The following is a 19483-nucleotide window of genomic DNA, read 5'->3' as shown; positions in this document are numbered from 1 at the left end:
ATGCTCAAAATTCAAAATAAAGAACAGAAAATGCTGGAAGTACTCAGCACATCAGGCAGCATCCATGGAAAGAGAAACAAGAGTTAACTCTTCAAGTTGATGACCTTTCATTAGAACTGGGAAAAGTTAGAAATGTAATGGCTTTTGAGGGGGCTAGAGTGGAAAAAGAACAAATGGAAGGTCTGTTATTGGGTGGAAGACAGGAGCGATTAAATGGCAAAAGAGTTGGTGGCGCAAGGCCAAAATTGGACAAGAGAGAAAAAAGTTGAAATAGGAAGAAATCTATTCAGTGGGGCAAGAACACGCTAAAACGATGGCCGGGATTTTGCAGCCCCTCGCGCCATCAGGATCTTCCGGCCCTGCTGATGTGAACAGAGATTTCAATGGCTTGCTGGCGCACCACGGGGGGGAACCCACCACTGGAGGTCGGGAGGGAAACAGGTGGTTGGGGGGGGGGGGGGGGGGGGGGGGGGGGGGGGGGGTATAAAATTCCAGTCAATAGGTCTACCAGGGCAGCTCTGTTTGTTGATCTTGGGAAGGAGGTCAAAGTGGATTTTTTTGGGGGGCTGGGGGACAAAGGTTGAAGGCTGTGGAGGGAAGAGGGATGGCCCAGCACTACCATCATTTTGTTATTTAATCTTTCCCATCTTCCACCCTATCACAGACCTTCCCTCTTGCTTCTTTCAACCCTTCACCTACTTTTTCCACTTGTGTTAAACCTATTACATATTTAACTTTTCCCAATTCTGGTGAGTGGTCATTAACCCGAAACTCTGTTTCTTACTCCACACGTTCAAAATGGTAAGGTGACTTCAATTTGGGAAGATTGACCACAAACTTCAATGTATGAATTGAAAGTAGAGTGGCAGAAAAAGGAAAGCTGTCAAGTATCTGCTGTAGAAAATAAGATATGTTCAAATTAAATAAAGTAAAATCAATACCTCAGTATCCAAAATAAAACTATAGTTTATATTGTTTTTGTTTAGGGCAAGACAGTCTGTTCTCTCCATCCATCAGTCTCCCAGGAGACACAGCAATTGAAACCAATGGAACAGGCAGCCTCCACACTTCCACAGATTCAAACTGGCCACTATGGGTTTGGGTTAAGGAACTGCAGCCCAAACTCACACTGCCACCATTCCTAACTTCCAAACTCCTAATTTTCAGTGTGATAAAAAGTTACAAAATTAAAATACTTTTATGGTCCAAACAGTTAACATTCAAAAAATCCTTCAGACCAAGGCAGAGAAATGAAGTCACATGACTGTTATAGGTATGCCACTTGGAGATGAGAGATAGCTTTATACTAACCTGAGAGCAGAAGGAGATTTCTTTGAAATTTTTCTCAATTGTCACCTTCTTTGTGTCAGGACTTATGAGGTAAACTTCAGACTGGCCAATCTAAAAGAGAGAACATGTTTTTGTTGAAAATAAAAGTAAAAGAAAACAAATTCAGTTATACCAGTTCTGGGCCACAAAGGAGAGTTGCCTAGGATATTTATGTTGATGTGCAGCATCAAATAAAAAAAGACTTAGATTTATATTGTGCCTTTTGTGACCACTGGACAACCCAAAGTGCTTTCGTAGTGTAGTTATGTAGGAAATGCAGCAGCCAAATTGTGTACAGCAAGCTTCCGCAAACTGTAATGCAATATGTCCTGATGATCTTGATTGAGGGATAAATGTTGGCCAAGACACTGAAAATAGTTGCCCTGCATTTCTTCAAAATCATGTCTTTTACATCCACCTGCAAGGTAGACAGGGCTTCGATTTAACAGGTCATCCAAAGAATTGCACCCCCAACAATGCAGCATTCCCTCAGTACTGCACTGAGTGTCAGACGTGATCTATCACTTTTACTTGAAACTGCTACATGCATGTTGTCGAAACGTTGTGGGAGGATGTTGCAATGCTACCAGGCTGAATTACATGATGCATTGATGGCATCAGGATCAAGTTCTGATATTGTCAACTCCCGTTATGCTCAACTCCCAAACACAGACAACACTTTGGCTGCAAGTGAGGAGCTAGCTGGATGAAAGAAAAGGCGTCAAATAAGCAAAGTGTAAAAGAAAGAAATTTACCTACATAACCTCATAGGGGTAAAGCAGTAGGTACAGCATACATGAACTGCAGCTATTCAAGAAGGCAACTCACCACCACCTTCTCAAGAGCAATTTGGGATGGGCAATAAATGCTGGCTTAGCCAGCAAAGCCCACATCCTGTGAACGAATAAAAGAAAGACATAAAACAAACAACCACATGGTTAAAATAAAAGGAGTTTACTGATCTCTTTGAATTCAGAATTGGCATTAAAGGATTTATTAATGCATGTTATATGTGTGTTTGTGCATGTATGTATATAAAAAAAAACTGAACATGAAGCTCATTATTTCTGATTAAGATTCTACTTCAAACCATGGAGTGAATGAATCGGGTAGTTTACAACAGTGGATAACATTGTACCTGTGGTTCAATTCAATTTCCACAAAGAATAATAAGATTCTACAAACTCAAAACCCCAATTTCTATCGGTTTGGCTGCTTGAGTGCATGATGCATTACGTCAGGCCCTTTCAATAGTCAAGTGACTGGGAAAGTGTGCAGTGCAGTATCATACAAAGCAGATCAAAGGTCAATAAACAGCTGGTTCAGATTTGCAATCTTTGATTTTATCTGTAACTGACAAGCACTTAGTCAACTATGCTGCTGTAAGAATTGAAGCAATATCTTAATCTCCTACATTTAAAAGGATTCCAACAAGTAGATTTAGTGCCACAGGATAAAGGCCATTTCCCAGTTCCTCTAATGAGTTGTGCAGTCATAATCAGCACTACTTAGTCATGAAAGCACTTCATTTTTTTTTAAAAGCTGACTTTTTGCATTCATTTCCTCAATTTAGATTAATACAACATGTGCCATTGTTGATGTACAACGAGTCATCTTCAACCTCTTTCCTGTTCCTCTTCTACTCATAAAACACATGATTTTCATTTCCCAATCTTCTTTGATAAACTGATAGATCCAACAAATGATTTGGACCCAGTTTCCCATTGCAAAAGGGAAAAAGAAAATAGAAGTGGAAAATGCAAAGATTATTTTGCAAGTTCTTCCATGCTGCAAACAAAAAAATCAGTACTTCATAGACTTTTGCAACCATAGATTGGCATGTTTGAAGAGAACATCTGAGAAAATAAATTGAACTCACTGGTCCCGATTGAATGAAATCCATTTTACTGATTGCTACTACTATTCTCCCAAGGACAAACTTTAAAGAACAAAAAGTTGTGGAATAACAGAATGATACTGCGCAAGAGAGGCTGCCTTATGGCCAACTGTGCCCCCATGAGTTCTTTTAAGAGTTAACCAATTAACCCCACTCCCCAGCTCTTTGCCAATAGCTTTGCAATGCCCTTCCTTCAAGTATTTATCCAGTTCCCTTTTGATTTTACCATGGAATCTCCTTCCACCACCCTTTCATGCAGCGTATTCCTGATCTTAGCAAGACAGAGCATAATTTTCTTTGCCCCCATCTCCTGCTTCTTTTGTCAATTTTATTAAATCTACGTGCTCGGTACCAACATTGTACCACTGGAAACATATTCTCATGTACTCCATCAAAGCCCTTAATGAGTCTGAACACCTCAATAATCTCCCTTTAATCTTCTCTGCTCCAAGGAGGACAGTCCTAGTTTTACTATTCCCACACCCTTGGAAGCACGCCAACAAATCTCCTTTGCACTCTCTCCAAGAACTTGACACTCTCCTAAACGTGGTGTTAGAACTGAACACAGTACTCCAGCTGGGTCTAACCAGTGTTTTATTACAGTCAAGCGTAACTTTCTTGCTTTGTACTCCATGCCTCTATTTATAAAGCCAAAGATCCCCATGTGCTCTGTGTTAAGAATTAGGGATTTACCTGGACTCCATTTCCCACGGACACAATTTTGGGACATACGCGGAGAGCGGCAGGGAGATAGGCTATACATGCTCTGTTCTAGTTTTTTTTAAGTTAAAGGGCTTGGGCATCCGGGATATCGGGATACCTGCATGGCGTGAAAACAACGACCACGGGATTCCAGTTTTGGGTGCCATAACAAGGGGAGTCCTGGGATCGAGAGATGGAACCCAGGAAAAGAACCCAGAGAGAAAAGATCCAGAGAGGGAGACCACTGGGGAAGGAGCCACTCGGAGGAGGCCACCAGTAGGAACAATTGGGGATAGAAACCACTGGGGAGAGGAACAACAGTAAAGGCTCCAAGCAGCAGAAGTGTTGCTGTTGGCAGGCTCCAGGTGGTGAGGGCTCAGGAGAAGCCCTGGAAAGTGAAAAGGTTGGTGAAACCTTGCTGTGGTCCGTTGGGAGAAAGGTAACCTTTTGGAGTAGTGAGTTCTGCTTCATGTGGCTGAAGAGGTGGAGTCCTGCCCATGAGTCGGTGCTGGAGTGCAGCCTTTGGAAGCCAGTGGAACAGTTTAATCTCTTCTCCTGAGACTATCAGGAGGTGAGCAGTTGTTGAGGCAGTCAGAGTCAGAACGACATTTGGAGGGAGTTCAGAGGCTATTGCTTCAAAATTGAAGACTTGCAATCCCTCATGAGGGAAACAGAGTTTTAATGAGATTGTGTAATTCACAATATTGATATTGATGTCTGGGTGGGTTTCTGAGAAATCCTTGGGAACTGTCAGAGTCACATCTTCCATTTATTATGCAGTATAGTGTGCTCAACCAGAGTTTGCCATTTAATTCACATGTAGCTCGTGTCAATTCTGAATGTTAGAGGGTAAGACAGATATTGTAAATTGTTTTACTTTTCTGACTTTGTAGAGTAAAATTTATTTTATTTGTTTAAAACCGTGGAATCTTGTGGCTTATTCTCCAAGTAAGTACCTGGAATTTCAAATTTGTCTACTTTAAATGAAAAGTTATTGGCCCCTAACCATATCACAACACTTGCTAACAGCCTGCTCAGCCTGTCCTGCCACCACCAAACTTGTGCAAGTGCATCCCCAGTTAAGTGTTCCTGCATCTGGAATAGAGTATAAAAGTAGGGAAGTGTTGTTGCAACTGTACAAGGCATTGGTGAGACCACACCTGGAGTACTGTGCACAGTTTTGGTCCCCTTACTTGAGGGGGAATGTAGTGGCATTGGAGGCTGTTCAGAGGAGGTTTACTAGATTGATTCCAGAGATGCAGGGCTTGTCTTACGAGGAGAGATTGAGCAGTTTAGGCCTATACTCGCTAGAGTTTAGAAGGATGACAGGAGATCTAATTGAGGTATATAAGATGCTAAAGGGGATAGACAAAGTAGACGTGGAGCAGATGTTTCCCCTTGTGGGGCATTCTAGAACGAGGGGCCGTAGTTTTAGGCTAAAGGGTGTATATTTAAACCAGAGACGAGGAGGAATTACTTTTCTCAAAGGGTCGTGAATCTGTGGAATTCACTATCTCAGAGTGCAGTAGATGCCAAGATGCTGAAAAAATTTAAGGAGGAGATTTTTATTTAGTAATGGGTTGAAAGATTATGAGGAGAGTGCAGGAAATTAGAGTTGAGGCTGAAATGAGATCAGCCATGATCGTATTAAATGGCGGGGCAGGCTCGAGGGGCTGAATTGCCTACTCTTGCTCCTAGTTCTTACGTTCTTACATTCTTTAAAACTCGACCATATAATTTATAATAAAAACAGAAAATGCTGGATAAACTCAGCAGGTCTGGTAGCATTTATGGAGAGAGAAACTGAGTTAACATTGAGTTCATATGACTCTTCCTCTCCTCAATCTTCCTTCCCAAAGCATATTTTGAACATGAACTACCTTACAGCAGAACTGTAGCACTGCTGGTAGAACTCCCGTGCACATAATCACCTTATTAACCAAAAACAAGACAGCAGCTAAAAACAAAATATGGTCTTGGACAATTGCGGTTCCTGTTCTCTCTTGGTGATTCAAAAAGATGAACACCACCCAACGCTCCTACCTGGCTAATCAAGTTAATACTAAACGAGCTCACTATGGAGCTGCACTTTATGAAGGTAATTTGATACATTATCTGATTCTTTTGTAACTGAAACTTCTAGGCCTTGTTATTGACTCCCTTAGTCCCCCAGTGACAGACCAGAAAGGGCCATGGTGGGGGAGGGTGGTGATTAAAAATAGGGAACTCACCTCTAATCCGCTGTGACTGCATGGGCTGCCATTTTTACTTTGGCCGATTAGGTGGAGTGCAAGTGTCCCACCGTCAGGATATTTCATCATCATATGTCAATCAGGGTATCTCAGTGCAACTGGGGGCTTGATTTAAACAAAACAGTTGCTGCTTAGGTCTCCCACAGCTTGGGAAAGCCAGCAATGAAAGGGAGGCGGGAGGTGCTCGTCAAGAATCAAGTGCCTTTTACCGAATTCTCGCCCAACCCACAGCCACTCAAGACTTCAGCCTCCCCTTTAGCACTTAAGGCCTCTCTTCACTCACCTCCCCAAACCCTCATCTCTGGCCTTCCCTGCTCCCGACTGCTGGGACCTTGCCCAAGCTGTTGGCTTTCTGACGCTGAATGTTCAGTGCTCAGCAAAGGACTTGGTTTCATACCCTTACGTCCTCATCTCAATGACTTTTGGGCTCAGCACGATGCTGAACTCTTCTTCCGCCGTCTTCATCTCCGTGCTCACTTCTTTGAGCAGGAGTCCTCTCCCCGTTCAACGGATCCTTTTACCCACCTCCAATATTCTCCCTCCACCTGGACCCCTCCCTCTGGATTCTTAACTTCTCTTGATCTTTCCATTGAGAACTGTCGGTGTTAAATTAGTCATCTCAATTTCTCTGCTCCTCTCACCCTGTCTCTCTCTGAACTTGCTGCACTCTGTTCACTCAGGTCCAACCCTGACATTGTCATCAAACCCGCTGACAAGGATGGTGCTGTTGTTGTCTGGCACCCTGACCTCTACCTCGCAGAAGCTGAGTGTCAACTCGCAGACACTTCCCCCTACCTCCACCCTAGACCATGATCCCACCACTGAACATCAAGCCATTGTTTCCAGGACTGTTCCTGACCTCATCGCCTCTGGAGATCTTCCTTCCACAGCTTCCAACCTGATCGTCTCCCAACCTTGGACTGCACGCTTCTAACTCCTACCCAAAATCCACAAACAGGACTGTCCTGGCAGACCGATTGTGTCAGCCTGTTCCTGCCCCACGGAACTCATTTCTTGCTATCTTCACTCCATTCTCTCTCCCCTTGTCCAGTCTCTTCCCACCTACATTCGTGATTCCTCTGACACCCTACATCATATCAACAATTTCCAGTTCCCTGGCCCCAACCGCTTCCTCTTCACCATGGACGTCCAATCCCTCTACACCTCCATCCCCCACCGGGATGGTCTGATGGCTCTCCGCTTCTTCCTCAAACAGAGGCCCGAACAATCCCCATCCACCACCACTCTCCTCCGTCTGGCTGAACTTGTTCTCACACTGAACAATTTCTCCTTAAACTCCTCTCACTTCCTCCCAATAAAAGGTGTGGCTATGGGTACCCACATGGGCCCCAGCTATGCCTGTCTCTTTATGGGGTATGTGGAACATTCCTTGTTCCAGTCCTACTCCAGCCCCCTCCCACAACTCTTTCTCCAGTACATCAATGATTACTTCGGTGCTGCTTCATGCTCTCGTCTGGACCTGGAAAAATTTATTAATTTTGCTTCTAATTTCCACCCCTCCATCATTTTCACATGGTCCATCTCTGATACTTCCCTTCCCTTCCTTGACCTCTCTGTCTCAATTTCTGGTGATAGACTGTCCAGCAATATTCATTACAAGCCTACCGACTCCCACAGCTACCTCGACTACAGCACCTCACACCCCGCTTCCTGAAAGGACTCCATCCCATTCTCTCAGTTCCTTCACCTCCGTCGCATCTGTTCGGATGATGCCACTTTCAAAAACAGTTCCTCTGGCATGTTTTCCACCCACGGTCGTTGACAGGGCCCTCAACCGTGTCCAGCCCATCTCCCACACATCTGCCCTCACACCTTCCTCTCCCTCCCAGAACCATGATAGGGGCCCCCTTGTCCTCACTTATCACCTCACCAGCCTCTGCATTCAAAGGATCATCCTCCGCCATTTCCGCCAACTCCAGCATAATGCCACCACCAAACACATCTTCCCTTCACCCCCAATGGCGGCATTCCACAGGGATTGTTCCCTCCGTGACACCCTGGTCCACTCCTCCATCACCCCCTACTCCTCAACCCCCTCCCACGGTACCTTCCCATGCAACCGCAGAATGTGCAACACCTGCCCCTTCACTTCCCCTCTCCTCACCATCCAAGGGCCCAAACACTCATTTCAAGTGAAGCAGCATTTCACTTGCACTTCCCTCAATTTAGTCTACTGCATTCGTTGCTCCCAATGCGGTTTCCTCTACATTGGAGAGACCAAACGCAGACTGGGTGACTGCTTTGCAGAACACCTTCAGTCTGTCCGCAAGCATTACTCAGACCTCCCTGTTGCTTGCCATTTCAACACTCCACCCTGCTCTCATGCGCACATGTCCATCCTTGGCCTGCTGCATTGTTCCAGTGAAGCTCAACACAAACTGGAGGAACAGCACCTCATCTTCCGACTAGGCACTTTACAGCCTTCCGGACTGAATATTGAGTTCAACAATTTTAGATCATGAACTCTCTCCCCCATTCCACCCCCCTTTCCTTCCCAATAATTTATATAGATTTTTCTTTTCCCACCTATTTCCATTATTTTTAAATGTATTTCCATCGATTGTTTTATCTCTATCTTTTAGCCTTTTTTGATTCCTTCACCCAACCCACCCCCACTTGGGCTATCTACACCTTGCTTTACCTGCTTTCTACCCTTAATTAGCACATTCCTTTAGATAATATCATCACCTTCAACACCTCTTTGTCCTTTTGTCTGTGACATCTTTTGGTTATCCCCACCTATCACTAGCCCTCTATCCAGCTGTTCTTGTCTCACCTCCCCCCCCCCCCCCCCCCCCCCCCCCCCCCCAATCCCCGTAAACCAGCTTATATTTCACCTCTCTTCTATTTTTTACTTAGTTCTGTTGAAGGGTCATTCAAACTTGAAACGTTAACTGTGTTCCTCTCTGCAGTTGCTGCCAGACCTGCTGAGTTTTTCCAGGTATTTTTGTTTTTGTTTTGGATTTCCAGCATCCGCAGTTTTTTGCTTTAATGTTGGCTTTCCTAGCAGGTATCTGATTAGCCCAATATTTGGCCAACTGCCAGATGGGCCACAGACAAATAAAATTATAATGAGGCCTAGCCATTAAATTCTTCAGGGCCTCCATGTCCCTGGCAAAAATGAAGAGAGGATGCAGGCTTGAACAGATAGTTCACTGTGGAAGATTTGGAGTGGTAGTGGGAGTGACAGGATTATAGGAGGCGGTAGGGTGGAGGAATACCATGGGTCCAAGAAAACGCACAGTGACTGGGGGAGGGGCTTTGAAAGGAGTCACTAAGGGCGATATTTTCCCAAGAACTCCCCCACCCCAACTGCAGCTGTTGGTTGCTCCTTTTCCTGGCATATCGCACCGTGTGATTGCACACTCTCACCCAAATGAAAGAAAAGAAAAAACAAAGAGTAAAGTGAATAGAGCAGACGAAAAACAGAGTTTGTGAGAATGAAAGAAACAGAAAAAAAAGAGGCTGACAAAGATGAAGAGAGATAGAGAGAGAAGAGGGGGCCACTGGCTGGGAATTCTGTGGCGAGTGATTCACTTCCTGATTGCCGAAAGCATGTCCATTATGACTAGCCATATGAATACTGTAACTACAAGAGCAGGTCAGAGACTAGGAATCCTGTGGCAAGTAACTCAGCTCCTGACTCCCCAAAGCCGTCCACAATCTACAAAGCACAAGTCAGGAATGTGATGGAATACTCTCCACTTGCCTGGATGATTGCAGTTCAACAAAACATCCTGATATGAAATATCTCACCATTCCTTCACTGTCACTGGGTCAAAATCTTAGAACTCCTTCCCTAACAGCACTGTGGGTGTACATGGACTGCAGCGGTTCAAGAAGGCAGCTCACCACTGCCTTCTCAAGGGCAAACTACGGATGGGAAATAAATACCAGCAATGCCCAAATCCCACAAACGAGTTTAAAAAGGCAGCAACACAACGATACCATATTCTCTAACTTACTAAGATATCAACTCATTTTATCCACTTATCCACAGCTATTATGTAATCAAGCCATTCAGAGCAGGTTCAGGCTCTGTTGTGATATCCTCCATTCTTGAATCATAGAAATTTACAGCACATACAGCACATTTACAGCCGTTCAATCCATCATATCTGTGTCAGTCATTGTCCGATGGCCTACTAACTTTCTATCCACCTCAGAGGTAATACCTAGCTGAATATTCAGCCTCAGCATTCTCACATAGCAGAAATGGGTTCTCTGGCCTTCACAAGGGGCTCACATTCACTGACATGGGATGGAAAGGAGGCAGTTCCTGTAGCCAAGCACGGAGTGCCTGCCGCAGCAGGCAACCTCCACACTGATTGTAAAAATTGTATTCATTTTACTTCAGGCTGTTCAAGTATTTACATAAACCCTGGCCCTGAACAAAAAAAACCTGTGTCAACCACATTGCCCATCTGATAGCACCAGACCCTGGGCTCACTTGATAATGAAAAGATGCCAAGGCGGGCAAGAGGGAGGGTACAGAGTCAAAGAAACAACACAGCCCAAATTTTCCAGCTCCTTCCACTCCTCTTCACAAAAGTGGGGGCTGTACCATTGGGACAATCTACACCGTAACCGTGCTAGGGCTGGTGTTCTAGAGAGCCGCACAACGAGGGAAGTAGAGAGGGCTTTAAACTAAATAGTGGGGGCAAGGAATCAATTTTGGGAACATGTAGGTAACCAAAGAGTAGAGACAAGGCAAGAGAGAAAGATACCAATTATGGAAATGATAAACAGAACATGAGAGGAAGGGACAGAGAGTACAAATCTAAGAGAAAATCAGCAGATAAGGCTATATGGTATAAAAATAATAAAAGGGCAAAACTAAAGGCTCTGTATCTAAGTGCAAATAGCATTTGAAACAAAACAGATGAACTGATAGTGCAAATAGAAATAAATAAGTATGATCCAATAGCAATTACAAAGTCATGGCTACAGGATGATATAGATTGGGACCTGAATGTTGAAGTGTACATGACATTTAGGAAGGACAAGAAGCTAGGAGAAGGTGGAGGGGTGGCTCTGTTAATTAGTGATGTTATTAACACGTTATGTGGTTGACTCTTAAATGCCCTCTGAAATGGCCTAGCAAGCCACTCAGTTGTAACAAACTGCTACAAAATTGAAAAAAAGGAATGAAACCAGACAGACCACCTGGCATTGACCTAGGCACTGGAAACGACAACGGCAATTGCAGCCCTGGCGACCCTGCAAAGTCCTCCTTACTAACATCTGGGGGCTAGTGCCAAAATTGGGAAAGCTGTCTCACAGACTAGTCCAGCAACAGCCTGACATAGTCATCTTCACAGAATCACACCTTACAGATAATGTCCCAGACACCACCATCATCCTCCCTGGGTACATGCTGTCCCACCAGCAGGACAGAGGTGGCGGCACAGCGGTATACAGTCAGGAGGGAGTTGCCATGGGAGTCCTCAACATCAACTCCGGACCCCAAGAAGTCTCATGGCATCAGGTCAAACATGGGCAAGGAAATCTCCAGCTGGTTACCACGTACCACCCTCCCTCAGCTGATGGATTAGTGCTCCTCCATGTTGAACACCACTTGGAGGAAGCACTGAGGGTAGCAAGAGCGCAGAATGTACTCTGGGTGGGGAATTCAATGTCCAGCACCACTCGATAGCACCACTACTGACCGTGCCCTAAATGACATAGCTGCTAGACTGGGTCTGCGACAAGTGGTGAGGGAACCAACAAAAAGGAAAAACATACTTGACCTCATCCTCACCCACCTGCCTGCCGCAGATGCATCTGCCCATGACAGTATCGGCAGGAATGACCACCGCACAATCACTGTGGAGATGAAGTCCCGCCTTCACATTGAGGATACCCTCATCATGTTGTGTGGCACTACCATAGTGCTAAATGAAGGACCAAGTTTCCTTACGCAGCAGATTCATGGGAAGACCACCACCTAGAAGTTCCCCTCCAAGTCACTCACAATCCTGTAGGCTTTGCTGGTTGGGCCAGCATTTATTGCTCATCACCAGTTGCCCTTGAGAAGGTGGTGGTGAGCTGCTGTCTTGAACCGCTGCAGATCCATGTGGTGAGGGACAGCGCATGAGAGAGCGTGACAGCAAGGTGGGGTGAGGTTGGGTGGGGGTGGAGAAGACAGATAGCAGGGAACTACAGCCAGTTAGCTTAACATCTTTCATAGGGAAAATCTTAGAAGCTATTACCAAGGATGTTATAGCAGGGCGTTTAGAGAAATTCATGGTAATCAGGCAGAGTCAACATGGTTTTGTGAAAGGGAAACCATATTTAACCAATTTATTGGAGTTCTTAGAAGGAGACACATGTGCTGTGGATAAAGGAGAGCCATTGGATGTACTGGGCCCTCAACTTTTTACAATTTAGATAAATGGCTTGGATGAAAGGACTGATGGGAATTGATTACAAAACTAGGGGATTATGCTTCAGTTATACAGGGCACTGATGAGACCACATATGTAGTACTGTGTACAGTACAGGTCTCCTTATTTAAGGAAGGATATAAATGCACTAGATGTAGTTCAGAGAAGGTTTACTCAACTAACACCAGGAGTGGGTGGGTTGTCATAAGGAAAGGTTGGACAGGTTAGGCTTGTATCAATTGGAGTTTAGAAGAGTAAGAGGTGACTTGATTGAAACCTTTAAGATCCTGAAGGGTCTTGACAGGGTGGACTGGAGCGGATGTTTTGTGAAGTGGGAGAATCTAGAACTAGGGGTCATGGTTTAAAAATAAAGGGGTCACTCATTTAAAACAGAGATGAGAAATTTTTTTTCTGAGGGTTGGGTATCTTTGGAACTCTCTTCCTCGAAAAGCAGGGGAAACAGAGTTCTTGAATATTTTTAAGGCAGAGCTAGATAGATTCTTGATAAACAAGGGGATGAAAGGTTTTTGGGGGCAGCCAGGTGTGTGGGTTGAGGTTATAATCAGATCAGCCATGATCTTATTGTATGGCAGAGCAGGCTCAAGGGACCGAGTGGTTTACCCCTGCGTGTAATTCATATGTTCATAGGTTTTTGAAAAAAAAAATTAGGCTATGGCGTTGGCTCACAGATAAATAATAGCTACTATGCTTACCACAGATGTGGACAACTTCCCACACAAGACAGCACCTACAGATTAGGAGGTAAGAAAATGAAAGAGCAGAGAACCAAAAGAGCTGAAATTTAGGAAGGGGTCAGCCAGTGACAAAAGATGTCATGAAATGCACAGCCCAGGAGACAGGGGTGGAGCAATTTTTTTTTCAAAAAACTACCAGTGAGAACGACAGCTGGTGCACTATGTAACAATTCTAACATGTGGCATGCTCTGGTTTGGGCCAATGAACCAGTCAAGATTTTGTCTGCAGTTCATACAGCCATGCTTCAAGCACACATCAGTGTCAAACTCTTTCTTTTCAATGCCAGTATAACTCTGAAGTGCAGGATCTAGTGCTGCATCACCACAAACATTGCCAATAGGTGTTTGAAAATAATCTGTCTTTCTTTGGCTTCAATGGTTTGATGCAAAGTCTGCATCAATCAATTGGAATAACCTTTTGTCAGGTTTATACAAAAGCATTTTATTCTTTCACCCCAGATGTGTATAAAAGTCTCTCATAGCTATGGTCTACTCACCATCTGACACTGACAGCAAAATTATAAGGTGGGAAGAGGTCAGGGAGAGATTTAGAATGAATGGGGCAAGACTGTACTGTCCTGAACCATCAGCCTGATATTTACAAAGAAAGAATACATCACCATGCATTAACTTCCAAAATATTATGCCAAATCATATATCCACCCGTAAACCTTAAACAGCAATGAAGAGGTATAAAATTATTCTGGGTTTGAGCACAAGCCAAACACATTCCAATGATTTCTTGTCTGTTAAACTGCAATAACTGCCAGATTATTGGCATGCACACCTTTCACCAAAATGTTCTCAATCAGGAACAAATTTTAAAGTGTGAGATGGAGTGATCATTGAACAATCAGAAATTGGTGACAATATTGAAGGAAACCAATCAAAATGAGTTTTACATTTTTAAAAACACTTCTTTTATTCCACTTCCATGCACAATTCAGTAACCCCTCATGTAGATGTGAGGCAAGTGTGGGACTGGGCTCTCCTGTAATAGCTCTCCGATGGTTGGTTAATCTGTTTGGAATTAATTCCTCGTGTTGGTTATTTAAAAGAAAGGTCAAATGTACAAGGAAGCAGAGGCCTCTACTCAACTGTGAAACTATGCTTTAGCATGAGTCTGCATGAGAAGCGGCATGAAGAAAGTCAGAAAGAAAAAAAAGGAGCGGCAAAGATGCCAATTACAATCGTGAGTGTCATATTCTTCCCAACTGGGCTTTTGGCCCACCCAGGATTACAGGTATCTCCGGGACATAAAACGTTTCTCGGACTGCTGTTCCCGTCACATTCTGAAATCCACACTCGGTGCCATGCGCCGCCATATGAACACACTCGACCTCTCCCTCCAGCAGCACCGCCGTACCCTTTTTCAAAGTTGCGCGTGCCCCCAGTTTCATTTTGTTCTTCACCTCAACAAGAAACTTTTTCTCTTTCTCTCAAGTGCTAAGGAACGCAAGCTCCAACAACTCATCGACACCAACACCCATCTAGGACCCTCCAACCCTGCCTGTCCCTCCGTCCCCACCCCATCTTCCAATCCCAGCCCCAGCCGTGTATTCACTATACCCCCTGACCTTCCCCTCTCCAATGCTGAATGTTCAGTGCTCAGCAAAGGACTTAGTTTCATACCCTTACACCCTCACCTCAATGAATTTCGGGCTCAGCATGATGCTGAACTCTTCTTCCGCCGTCTTCGTCTCCGGGCTCACTTCTTTGGGCAGGAGTCCTCTCCCAGTTCAACGGATCCTTTTACCCATCTCCAATATTCTCCCTCCACCTGGACCCCTCCCTCTGGATTCTTACCTTCTCTTGATCTTTTCATTGAGAACTGTCGGCGCGACATTAGTCGTCTCAATTTCTCTGCTCCTCTCACCCATTCTAACCTGTCTCTCTCTGAACTTACTGCACTCCATTCTCTCAGGTCATCAAACCCGCTGACAAGGGTGGTGCTGTTGTTGTCTGGTGCACTGACCTCTACCTCGCGGAGGCTGAGCGTCAACTTGCAGACACTTCCTCCTACCTCTCCCTGGACCATGACCCCACCACTGAACATCAAGCCATTGTTTCCAGGACTGTCACTGACCTCATCTCCTCTGGGGATCTTCCTCCCACAGCTTCCAACCTGATAGTCGCCCAACCTCGGATGGCCCGCTTCTATCTCCTACCCAAAATCCACAAACAGAATTGCCCCGGTAGACCGATCGTCTCAGCTTGCTCCTGCCCCACAGAACTCATTTCTCGTTATCGACTCCCTTCTCTCTCCCCTTGTCCAGTCTCTTCCCAACTACATCCGTGATTCCTCTGACACCTTACGTCACATCAACAATTTCCAGTTCCCTGGCCCCAACCGCTTCCTCTTCACCATGGACGTCCAATCCCTCTACACCTCCATCCCCCACCAGGATGGTCTGAGGGCCCTTAGCTTCTTCCTTGAACAGAGGCCCGAACAATCCCCATCCACCACTACTCCCCTCCGTCTGGCTGAACTTGTTCTCACACTGAACAATTTCTCCTTCAACTCCTCTCACTTCCTCCAAATAAAAGGTGTGGCTATGGGTACCCGCATGGGCCCCAGCTATGCCTGTCTCTTTATGGGGTATGTGGAACATTCCTTGTTCCAGTCCTACTCCGGACCCCTTCCACAACTCTTTCTCCAGTACATTGATGATTACTTCGGTGCTGCTTCATGCTCTCGTCGGGACTTAGAAAATTTTATTAATTTTGCTTCCAATCTCCACCCCTCCATCATTTTCACGTGGTCCATCTCTGACACTTCCCTTCCCTTCCTTGACCTCTCTGTCTCAATCTCTGGTGATAGACTGTCCACCAATATCCATTACTCCCACAGCTACCGTAACCATAGTTCCTCACACCCTGCTTCCTGTAAGGACTCCATCCCATTCTCTCAGTTCCTTCGCCTCCGTCGCATCTGTTCCGATGATGCTACTTTCAAAAACAGTTCCTCTGACATGTCCTCCTTCTTCCTTAACCGAGGTTTTCCACCTACGGTCGTTGACAGGGCCCTCAACCGTGTCCGATCCATCTCCCGCGCATCCGCCCTCACGCCTTCTCCTCCCTCTCACAAACATGATAGGGTCCCCCTTGTCCTCACTTATCACCCCACCAGCCTCCGCATTCAAAGGATCATCCTCCGCCATTTCCGCCAAATCCAGCATGATGCCACCACCAAACACATCTTCCCTTCACCCCCCCTATCGGCATTCCGTAGGGATCGCTGGTCCACTCCTCCATCACCCCCTATTCCTCAACCCCCTCCTGTGGCACCACCCCATGCCCACGCAAAAGATGCAACACCTGCCCCTTCACTTCCTCTCTCCTCACCGTCCAAGGGCCCAAACACTCCTTTCAAGTGAAGCAGCATTTCACTTGCATTTCCCCCAACTTAGTCTACTGCATTCGTTGCTCCCAATGTGGCCTCCTCTACAATGGAGAGACCAAACGTAAACTGGGCGACCGCTTTGCAGAACACCTGCGGTCTGTCCGCAAGAATGACCCAAACCTCCATGTCGCTTGCCATTTTAACACTCCACCCTGCTCTCTTGCCCACATATCTGTCCTTGGCTTGCTGCATTGTTCCAGTGAAGCCCAAAGCAAACTGGAGGAACAACACCTCATCATCCGACTAGGCACTTTACAACCTTCCAGACTGAATATTGAATTCAACAACTTTAGGTCTTGAGCTCCCTCCTCCATCCCCACCCCCTTTCTGTTTCCCTCTTCCTTTTTTTTCCAATAAATTATATAGATTTTTCTTTTCCCACCTATTTCTATTATTTTTAAATATTTTAAAATCTTTTATGCTCCCTCCACCCCCACTAGAGCTATACCTTGAGTGCCCTACCATCCATTCTTAATTAGCGCATTCATTTAGATAATATCACCAACTTTAACACCTATGTGTTCTTTTGTTCTATTGTTGTTGACATCTTTTGATGATCTGCTTCTATCACTGCTTGTTTGTCCCTACAATCACACCCCCCCCTCCACTTCTCTCTCTTTCTCTCTCCGACCCCCCCCCCCTCCAACACATCTTAAACCAGCTTATACTTCAACTCTTTCTTGGACTCGAACTCAAGTTCTGTCGAAAGGTCATGAGGACTCGAAACATCAACTCTTTTCTTCTCCGCCGATGCTGCCAGACCTGCTGAGTTGTCCAGGTAATTCTGTTTTTGTTTTGGGCTTTTGGAATGTTTTCATGTAAAAGTGGAGGCTTTTCTCATGGAATCAAAGAAGATTAAGTATCTAAGTACTTACATATTTTGACCCATCATACTTGGGCCACTACTTGCTCCAAACTGGAGCTATCTACTCAGATCCCCACCTCCAGCACTTAGAATGGCAGGAATATTTAATCAGTCTCAGTCAAATTTCCATTCCTTTCAGATCATCTTTCCTTTGGTTATCTTTACATTTTGATGTGATTTTGTAAATGCCTATTGCCATTCTATGTTGAATGCCAACCATTTTTCATACAGTTTCCTAGCCTTTCAAATCTTCTTTTTTCATGTTTTTCTTCTGTATCATTAGCCATTTTATTCTATGCGCCCTCTACGTGTTCTAATCTTGTTATACATCGATGGACTTTACTTCTAGTCTGAATATTTCTCTTCATCCAGCACCTTTGCCATTCAATTAATCTGGATAACATCGTATTTGTTCCTTTTGAAATTTACCAAAAAAGGTTTTCTAATCTGCATTTTTTTGATTCTGCTTTTTAAAAATTATGTAGTTTGATGATGAATTCAATAATGTGAGAATTATTTGGCCTTAAATATTTTCCTTCAGGTTACCTATTTATCCCACAGCCGGTGTGGCAGCATCTGTAGACAGAGAAACAGGATTAACATTTCAGGTCTTAACTTTTCATCAGAAACAGTTCTGATGAAAGGTTATGATCCAAAACGTTAACTCTATTTCTCTCTCTACATATGCTGCCAGATCTGCTCGAGTATTTCCAGAATTTTCTGTTTTCAGATTTTCAGCATCTGCACTGTTTTGCTTCTGTACCTATTTATCTCTGTTGATTACCCAGAACCAGCTTTACATAAATCTAAACTATTGAACGCGTGTGGGTGGCTTCTAGTATTTAGAAAGTAAGTTACCTTCAGCTAGCCCAACAACGGCCATTTGGCACTCATCTCCAACCAATTAAAAAAATAGAAAAGAATTGCATTATTATGACGCCCTTCACATCCTCGTGGTAGCCTAAAGTGCTTTATAACCAATGAAGTACCTTTAAAATATAGTCACTGTTGTAATGTAGGAAATGCAGCAGCTAATATACACATAACAAGCAATATGATAATGACCAGACCATCTGTTTCTGTGACACTGATCGAGTGATAAATATTGGCCAGCAAATTGGGGATAACTCTTCCACTATTCAAAAATAGTGTCATGGGATCTTTTACATCCATCCAATGGAGCAGACATGGCCTCGGTTTAACATCCCACTCGAAAGCTGATAAGTCTGACCAGCACTGACCAGTCCAAATGATCGGCCTCATTTTCAGATACTGTGTCCCTGTGTTCTAGATTTCCCAGCTAGGGGACACAGCCTCTCCATGTCTAACCTGTCCAGCCCCTTCAGAATTTGTATGTTTTAATGAGTTTTTTTTTATTATTCGTTCACGGGATGTCGGCGTCGCTGGCTAGGCCGGCATTTATTTCCCATCCCTAATTGCCCTTGTTCAAAGAGTATTTTAAGAGTCAACCAAATTACTGTCAGTCTGGATAAGATTTCCTTCCCTAAAGAACATTAGTGAACCAGATGGGTGTCTATGACAACCAACAAAGGTTTCATGGTTATCAGATTTTTAATTCCAGATTTTTATTGAATTCAAATTTTACCATCTGCCGTGGTAGGATTCGAACCCAGGTCCCCAAAGCATTACCCTGGGCCACTAGAATACCAGTCCAGCGACACAGCCACTATGCCACCGCCTCCCACTTCTCACTCTTCTAAACTCCAGAGAATATAGGCCCAATTTACACAACCTCTCATCTTAGGACAATCCTCTCATCCCAGAAACCGACTTAGTGAACCTTCATTGTAATGGCTCCAGTGCAAGTAGATTCTTCCTTAAATATGGAGGAGATCAAAACTGCTCCACCAGT

The 19483-nt window shown here is 44.6% G+C and overlaps 1 protein-coding gene across 4 annotated transcripts in view; it reads right to left on the bottom strand.

Annotated features, from left to right (window-relative positions):
- The window catches only part of tbc1d1 (TBC1 (tre-2/USP6, BUB2, cdc16) domain family, member 1), a 263634-nt gene that overhangs the window by 150304 nt on the left and 93847 nt on the right, over positions 1–19483 (bottom strand). For all 4 annotated transcript variants that reach the window (XM_041184498.1, XM_041184507.1, XM_041184517.1 and 1 more), the window contains exon 3: positions 1312–1401. In XM_041184498.1, the coding sequence (XP_041040432.1) occupies positions 1312–1401 (90 nt within the window). The remainder of the gene's footprint in view (positions 1–1311; positions 1402–19483) is intronic.

This window comes from Carcharodon carcharias, chromosome 1 (genome assembly GCF_017639515.1).
Source record: "Carcharodon carcharias isolate sCarCar2 chromosome 1, sCarCar2.pri, whole genome shotgun sequence".
Classification (NCBI taxonomy): Eukaryota; Metazoa; Chordata; class Chondrichthyes; order Lamniformes; family Lamnidae; genus Carcharodon; species Carcharodon carcharias.
Note: the sequence above shows the minus strand (reverse complement) of the source record. Positions and strands in the feature narration are given on the sequence as shown.